An 8,903-nucleotide genomic window follows, 5' to 3' on the forward strand; every position below is an offset into this window, starting at 1 on the left:
TTTTGTGCCATAGAATGGCTACTCCTCCTGCGATTCACAGTTGATTCAGCAGCTCCACAGAAACAGTAATTGATAGAGTTCAATGTCCACAAATTCTCCTTTAACAACAACATTTCTTGTAGGCAAAGGATATCATTACAGCTTACCCACTGTCATACGTTATGCTCTGTCATTGCTGTATTCAACGCATACAGTTTCCCGGCAGCTATAGGGTATAGCACTACTGCTGCAGCATTCAGTCTTGTAGAATCATTGGAAATGGTCACTCCAGAGCCTTGGGACATTTTGGGCACACTCTGTGACTCTTACTTAATACCACACAATACAACCCTCAGACCACAGCTCCGGGTCATACATTTCTGCAAAGTTCTCAAACTCCACACTGTTTTTAGAGGAGCTGTATCTTGAGTTCCTAGTAACAATACATTGGCACAGTGTATCACATTCAAATTTTTCTTTAAGATATTTAGTTAATTTCTCATCCTTAAGATCTGGAAGAAATCTAGTAGCAAAGACAGTTACAGGCTTTGTTCTAACCACTTTTATAGTGCTTTGCACACCGCTACCAATAATGGGCGCTGGGCTTCTATGCTCAAGCTAAACAGGCTGGTTTGGCGGGGCATGATGGTTCTTGGCTCTCATACATCTGCCATACTTAATACCAAGTTCCAAGACAGTCACTTCAGTAGTCCTGGAACAGCTTGCACTGGTCCCATTTATGGTCAAAACTGTATTTTTAGCTTTAAAGTTGAAGAATCGACATATGCTGTCAATACTCCAGAGATGTCCCCAACTGATGTCAAATCACTGGTGTTGGGAAATCGTGAAGTAGATCTATATCCGTGTTTTTCAATTCCCTGGTGCAGGGCAACAAATGTTGCTCCTTTACTGCAACCCTTTGGTGAATATTAGTAGTAACCTCTCGCAACTTCTCCCCGACATCCACTTGGCGTGCCATTGTATGCTTCAGGCCACAATTGTCGCTTTGCAAACACTCACTGGCGGTAGCTAATCCAGTAAGTGAAATAAAGTAAATAAAGAGTGGTATATTTTCCCTGCATTCATTCATAAGCTTTAAACAACTTTTAATGGCGTTCACACCTTTCTGATTTCCTGTAAGGGCCACATTACCGGTGCTTAGAATTGTGACATGGCTCAAGCAGGACCTTTGTAGAGGATTTCATCCACAAATGTGTTTGAAGCAAGCAGCTCAAGTTCATCCTTTCACATGGTTCTAATTTTAACTACAAGGACGTTTAGAAACTCATCCTCTACTATAAGGTTTCCATTGATAGTCTTGTTGATCTGCAGTTTTGTTAAGGGGCGACTGGAGCAGAGAGCTTGTATGCCGAACTCCTCTCCATCCATAATCTTATCAGTATTATTATCTTTTTTTTTGTTGTTTTGTTTTTTGCAGGCTTCCTACTTCTGGCCTGACCTGAATAGCTTTAATTCACTGTTTGTTTGTATTTGTTTTTTTTTTTACAAAATCGATACAAAGTAGATTGGGAACTTCTGAATTATGTTATTGATTATGCATGTTGTTTTATATGAAAATTATGCTTGATTTTTTAAGAAGAACATTACTCTGTCTCTTATTCTGCTTGGGAGTGGAGCTCAACAATTTTCTCGCAAAGTTGTCCTAGATGACATGGAGATCCAATCTTATCAAATTGTGCTGTGTTTTAGCTGGATACTGTTACTACTCACCAACAAACCTTGTCCTGGCTGTGCTCCTTCCTGTTCACAGTAGACTCAGACAGCAGGGGGAATAAATTGAGCCAAAGTGTACCCCTACTTGATTGTATGGCTTCCAATACAACCTAAATAGAGCTTATAAAGTTGCCACCCTACAAAGCTTGGCCCCCGTTGGGACATCTGATATTACTGCTTAAATGTCTGTGAGCAGGTGGGAGGTATGTCTATGCACAGTTCATACAACTCATGTTTGTGGGCAGCCTTCATGTTTGCTGCTGCATGTTTATGTGAGCCCATGTGCACATGCAGGGAATAATCAACTCCAGATGAGATCTGGGTATCTGCCAGCTTCCCAGAATAGCAGCAAAGATATCGTTGCAGCCCTCCTACTGGCCTCGGCAAATATTTTAGCAACTTTATGTTTACCTTCACACTCGAGGGTTCTCACTCCATCACTCCAAGAGCCTCTCTATCAAAATGAACCTGCTTTCCCTGAAGTAAACCCCTCAGCAGAGTCCAAATTGGGCAAACTTTGCAATATGCTGGCCTCATATAGATGCCTGAAAGAAACTCCCCAATGCTTTGCTCCAAAAAAAGCATATTCCTGTATCTGTCAGCAACGACACAGCTGCTTTTCCTATCCTGTTTATTCTTCAATGTTCCCATATGTAAAAATACAGAGATACTTACAGGCAACAATGCATTCCTCTCACAGTGATTGATGAGATTTTTCCATTTTTTAAGTCCTGCTCAAAAGTATAATAAAAAAGTGTCTAAAGTAATATAAAACAACATCTGTCCTATGTGTGTTTCCTGTTTTTACAGGGCTTTGTAAAATTGTGCATACCAGTTGAATGTTCCACATTTTGTGATGTTAAAACCACAAATTTATTTATTTTTTTTATCTGGGTTTTGTGACAAACCATAAAGGAATGAAAGCTGTCAGATGTTAAAAAAATAATACATGGTTTTGTCAAACTTTTACACGTAAAAATCAAAATGATGGGGTATATTTAAACTTTACTCGGAAATCCTTAACAACCAAGTGCAAGTCTAACCTTAACCCTAGTCTGTGTGTGATTTAATCCAAGTATAAATCAAAAAAAGGTTTTGAAAGACTCAAAGGTTTGCTAAAAAACCTTAGTGTACCAATGACATTGGGTACTAAACTGGAATCCAACTTTCCAACAGTGTACTGTTTAATATATAACTAAAGGCAAACCAAGATATGGCCTAATCAGTGAGAGTGGTATACTCTTGGTTTTGGCTGCCATTTTAGTTGAAGTTGGTTTTAGTCGTTTGGATGAAAATGCATAGTAGTTTATGTGAAATATTCAATATTTTACAGCTTTAGTCTAGAATTAGTTAACAAAAACCCATAAAAATTATTTATTTTCCACATTAAATGTAGGTAGCATTACCCTGGCAAACCACATTGATAATGTGTTTAGATCTACACATAAATCTGAGATTGCTAGGGAAAGGAGGGTAATTTATAAGAACCTTCCAGGCTGATTGGGCAAAGCGGCCCCCCAGTGCCAGCCTACCAAAATGTGGTTTTAGCCAATCAGTGTTAACAAATGAAAATGTTAAAGCTGTCTTGAGAAACCAGAGCAATATGCTTGTGACACTCTTGCTGTTCCTCCTTCAAAGATAAATTCATGGATTGTGACTAAACAGAAGCATTAGCTGCATGTACACATAAGTGTTGTTTATCTTGGTTTGCCACTGGGCTTAGCAAACATTTGCTTCCATCACAGCAATATATCCCCCCTTAAACCATACTACTGCAATATGATTTTCCCACTAGTTTTGGGTTTGTCTCCGATGGCTGCAGGGGCAACCTGTATTCTCATGAGTCTTTGAATGCACAAATACTGCAAGAAGTTAACCTGAAGGACAGGATAAGGTATCATTGGTTATTAAACTTATTTATGTATGTGTGTATTTGCACACTGTATATATTCTAAAAAATTTCCTACAGTCACAAACAGCATGTTACATATCATTATCTGTTTCACCACATCAATTTCAATATCCTGCTTTGTTCAGAAAATAAAACTGCCTTAACTATCAAACAAAATGATGAAAAGGATTTTTAATAGCTTAGTATTCACACGTCTGAAACCCACTCTGTCATGATCTGATATGGATTTTTGGTTCTGTTCAAGTTTTCACTTTAGGTTTCAGTCACACTTTGATTTATATTTCCATTTAGAGTAATTTAAGTTATTTTCTGATAATATTTAAGCACTGTTTTATTTCTTGGTTACTCTCTGTTGCCCCCTGGTGCCTCTCTCCCTTCCCCCTAGCTCCCTTCTAGATACTTCTGTTCACACCTGCTCCCCATCAATTGATTACTCCATTCATTTACAGTACTCCTCCCTGTTTAGTTATTGCTTAATTTATGCTTCTGTTGCCACCACTCTAATTATGAAATCTGCAAGAAACCACCTTATCTTCCCTCTCTGATTTGGGTCCTATACAAACCTCCACTCAAATTGACACACTGAACTAAAGCTTTCTGATCTTTCTTCAATATGCACCAAGCAGAGGCACTGTATGGGGGGTGTTAGGAATATTCCAAGGGCCTTTTATTGAGGGGGGCCCTAAAAGAAATAGGAAAGATATGGCCCCAAATATAAACAAGAAAAATCCTGCAGTAAATTAAATTATTTTGTGTTCTCCATGTTCTTTCAGCATTAAACAGTAGATCTGAATGCTGAAATTGAAGGTGAAAGAAGGTGAACAACATTGTGTTCAGGGACAGGCCAGTTAGCATCATTACAGTCTGTGGCATTTTCTCTCTTTTTACCAATTCAAATGCCTAAAATGAAACTTTATATATATATATATATATAAATTGAAACACAATTTTTTCAAGATATTGACCATGATAAAATTAAATGTCCTTGCAGTTGTTTCTACAGGTTTCTGGATAGTTGAATGCAAATATTGTGTAGCCTCCAGTAGCCTGTATTAAAACCACTGTCAATCTTAAAAAAAGTTCAGCTAGATTTTTATATTCAGATTGAATTATAGCCATTAAAAGTAATATGTAAACTTGATCATTCTCATGAGCAGGCTGAAACAGCTACACCAAAAATAAATTTATTTTAATGTCAGTGCACATATACGTCAATGAAAAATAAATTCTCAGCCACAGCATAAAAACAATCTGTCCTTTGTTTAAATTTATAGCAAAACGAAATAGTCTAATCTTCTTTTCATGTGTACATAGATACATCTTTTTTTTTGTTGTTCTAAAAAAGTTTGTAAAGTTTAAATTTAATGTATATTTTACTTTTTTGGGGATATTTTTTCTTTTTGTACAGTAAAAATGATATTGAAATGTAAATGATACACTTCGGTGCATCTTTATAGCAGTTTTAAAGCTTGCATATTTTTTGGGGTAATTTCTATGAATGTCTTTTATGGGGCACTATAAATGTCTTTCAAATTAGTGGCAGTGGGAGAACAGCAACCAGTCTAAAATGCTACATCTCCCATCATTACATATCACTTAAAAACTGGTAATTCAATTCCAAGAATTTTACAAAAACACATTACTTGTAGTTGTAAACTCTAATAATCTTACTTTTCATGAGTGACTAACAACCATAAAAAGACACGTCTTGTCAGAAGATTAGGGGATATTTGCAACATGCTGTCTCAATGTGCAGGCTGTTTCTTTGCACAAGGAATTTAGAGCTTCGTATTTGGAGTTTTATTTGTTTGTGGGCTACATGTGTCAGAAATTTTAGTCAGAGAATCATACTAAAAACGTGATGCTTCCCTTCAAAATCATGCTATTAACAGCATCATACTAAGCATTTTTGCTCCAGCAGGGTTTTTATCTATCAAAATAACAGAGCTATGCATTCTGTGTTTGATTGTATGATTTTGTTTTCCTTTCCTTTGGTTCAAGACAGAAAATCCTAATAGAATACTTTTGCAAAGTATTGTAACTAATGAATAACCTAATGGAAGCTGGCTTCTTACGATGCAATTTCTTATTTCTTATGTATGTTGTTTTATTTTTTTGTTTGCTTTTTATTGCAGTGCCGTCCATCCAAAGGAAGGAACCGGGGCTTCTGTTGGTGCGTGGACAAATACGGGCAGCGTCTCCCAGGCTACGATGACAAGCAGGGCAAGACAAAGTGCTATCACCTGGAGAGTAAATGAGAAAGAGAATAGATAAGACAGTATGTGGATGGAGAGGGAGAGAGGGAGAGAGGAAAACAGCAGAAACAAGTGAGGGATTAAGAGACAAAATGAAAGGAACAAGGGGAAAAGAATGAGGGCCTGTTTTTACTGTTGAATTTAGAATGATGTAAACATTTGAAGAACTTTGGTCCTTTGAAAGGGGAGGGGAAGGGGTGAAGCACAGCCTCCTGAACTTTACAGCTGTCACATATTTAGGGGACCTTCAGTCTTTTAATAAAATATACAAAAGACAGAAAAAACAATTAAAAAAGAAATTAAGGTGAAAAAGAACAGTAGGGATGAAAAAGAATCCTATCATCTGCACTATTCTTAAAGAGGGAGTGGAAGGAGGGAATTTCCCACTCACTTTAAAGAAGACTTGTTTATGACTGAGACCACGCCCCCCTCCAAAAAAGTTGCACCAACACAATCTATCACGTGTGTTTGTTTCACATGTGTTACTGCGAGGTTTGTTTGTCTTTTAATCTGCGAGCACCTGCATAACCTACGTTATCACAGCTGTCTGTCTGCAAGATGGTGTGAAAGCATGCTGTCTCAAAACAGCTGCCCTTTCTTAGACCCCTTTCTATCAAACTTTGCAGAAAAAGACAACATCTTGCTCAGGATTTATTTTGTATTGCAAGGTATATGGAACTGCAGAGTTGATTTTATTTGAGCGCACTCACCTCCTTTGTTTCTTGACTCTTTGCTGTTTGTCACACATGTGCAAGGCTGGAGGCAAACTCTGCAGTTAGTGCCTTAACATATTTTAATGCCTTTTGTTTTTCATGCTCGTTAATTATGATGCAAGCAACATATTGAATTTAAAAAGTTATCTTCCATCATCACAAGTGTGTCAACCAGGGGCGGATCTAGGATTCTAGGAGATCAGGGGCTTAGCCCTGAGGGTGCAGATGTAGACTCCTTTTATTCCTTCTTTTTTTTTTTGCCGCCTCGCACACAAAACCAAAATTTGTGTGTACTTCAATTCACGCAAGCAGAGAGGCGCTGAGAACCATCTCATCCAACCCAATCAACTTTATTTATATAGCACATTTAAAACAGAAACATGTTGACCAAGTGTTGCACATATAAAATACATAATAAAATAAAAAAATCATAAAATAACATAAGAGAGCAATTAAAAAAATATAATAAATACAATGAAATGAAATGGGGAAAATCAGCTAAAACATTAAACAGCACACAGTTCCTTAACTGTGCTTATTCCTCTCTTCACCAACAACAAATCATGTGGATTTGTTGACATGTGTGCATTATTTGCCAAAATTAAAGGAGGGGAACCATACATTTTAGCTGACTGAAATAATCTGTTCCCCCTTTTATGATCTTTATCAAATGTATTTTCTGTTTAAATATTTATCTAAAAATGTACAAAAAAAGTTCAAACTAAAACCACTGGACTATGTTTTCCTCCAGACATTTTAAATTAAGAATTAAAATACATTTCATAAAGATCATCAAACCAACAGTGAGATTTATTCGAACTATTTTGGATTTCAAAATATAAAATAATAAATGTTTCAAACATAATATATGAAAAATAATGGAGGATTTGTTTCTTTTTTCCCATGGGGGAATGGATTATATCAGGTGGCTAAAATATTTAATTTCCCTCTCATAACTCTGGCAAAAAATGATCAAATGTATTCCAAATCCACAGTTTGTTGTTGATGAAGAGAGGAATAAACACAGTTAAAGTGTTGCAGGTGAATTAACCCCCCCCCCCCCCCCCCCAATAAATAAAGAGCAACTGTTTCCAAATTCCCAAAAATTGTTATGTGTGATATCATGTCATATACTAAAAATTCCCTTAGTAATCTCTCATATTTCACATTGCCCTTTAAAAACAAAACGGCGTAAGAAGACCTCGTCTACTTATTTATTTTACAATTTTTTAAACAACAGCTGTCGTTTAAACTTGATGCTACAACCTTTACATGATTGTGAGTTATTTTTACCAAGAAATGGATCAGAAGCGCAGATCCGCAAGATGCGCCTATCTGGCTTCAATGCGCGCTCCCAATACAGGGAGGACAGATTTAGGGGAACAGAATTTCACAGCAGACCGGGAGAAAAAAAGGCTCTGATTCAGTCAAAGCTTCACATACCTGGGACATCAGTCTGTTTAGCAACAACTGGTGGTGGTGCTGGTAGTCCAGCTGTTTGCTTTTAAAAAAAGCTTCTGATATCCATTGATATCCGCCACTGGCCTATCCCTGTTTAAATTTGCTGCGCCGAGGTGCACGACTCCTGAACCTGGCAATGACGAGAGGGAAACACTTCTTCTTCTGCGTGGTAATGCTACAGGCTGCTTTCCTGCACATGCTGCCACCATCTGGTGAATTCCAGTACTTCACATTTTACTCAGATCAGCTCAAAAGCGAGGATCCGGGGCTTTTAGGGAAACATCAGGGGCTGAAGCCCAAGTAGCCACCCCCTAGATCCGCCTCTGGTGTCAACCAGCACCCACATGATGACACATTTCTAAAGTTCTAAGACAATTTTAAGGAAAAGGTAGATTAGCATAACATCTTGCAACATTCTAATAGATTTCCTGCTGTGTTTATCTACACTTTGATGAAAACGGAATATAAAAAATACTTTTCCAATCTGATTAGGGATTTTCATAAAATTAAAAAGCCGGCCAAGATAATGAATCTAATAAAAACATGTTGGTGTGTTTTTACACATGACATTTCCCTTCCAGTTTTTCTTTTTAAATTCTGTTGTTAGAATTTACAGTTTACTCACACCTTTTTTAATCCTTCTAGTCATCTATCTTTTCCTTTAAGTTCCTGATGCCGTTTCCTTCATGTCCATCAGTTGTTCAACAGGATTTGGCTGGTTCAGTATTTACATCTTCTTTGATTGGTTTCAATTTTTGTATTGGTGGAATCAGTTGTGAATGTTTTGCTCTGCCATAGGTGCAGCTGCCCCCTATGCTTCAAGCACATGCACTTATAGCACTTTAGCTG

The 8,903-nt window shown here is 37.3% G+C and overlaps 1 protein-coding gene across 1 annotated transcript in view; it reads left to right on the forward strand.

Moving 5' to 3' along the window:
* igfbp3 (insulin-like growth factor binding protein 3) overlaps positions 1-6,757 on the forward strand; it is a 28,677-nt gene extending 21,920 nt beyond the window's left edge. The window contains exon 4 of the mRNA XM_038291568.1: positions 5,761-6,757. Coding sequence (XP_038147496.1) covers positions 5,761-5,883 — 123 coding nt within the window. The 3' untranslated portion in view covers positions 5,884-6,757. The remainder of the gene's footprint in view (positions 1-5,760) is intronic.
* The last annotated feature ends 2,146 nt before the right edge of the window (positions 6,758-8,903 follow it).

Source organism: Cyprinodon tularosa, unplaced genomic scaffold (genome assembly GCF_016077235.1).
Source record: "Cyprinodon tularosa strain WSP-4 unplaced genomic scaffold, ASM1607723v1 ctg30, whole genome shotgun sequence".
Taxonomy (NCBI): Eukaryota; Metazoa; Chordata; class Actinopteri; order Cyprinodontiformes; family Cyprinodontidae; genus Cyprinodon; species Cyprinodon tularosa.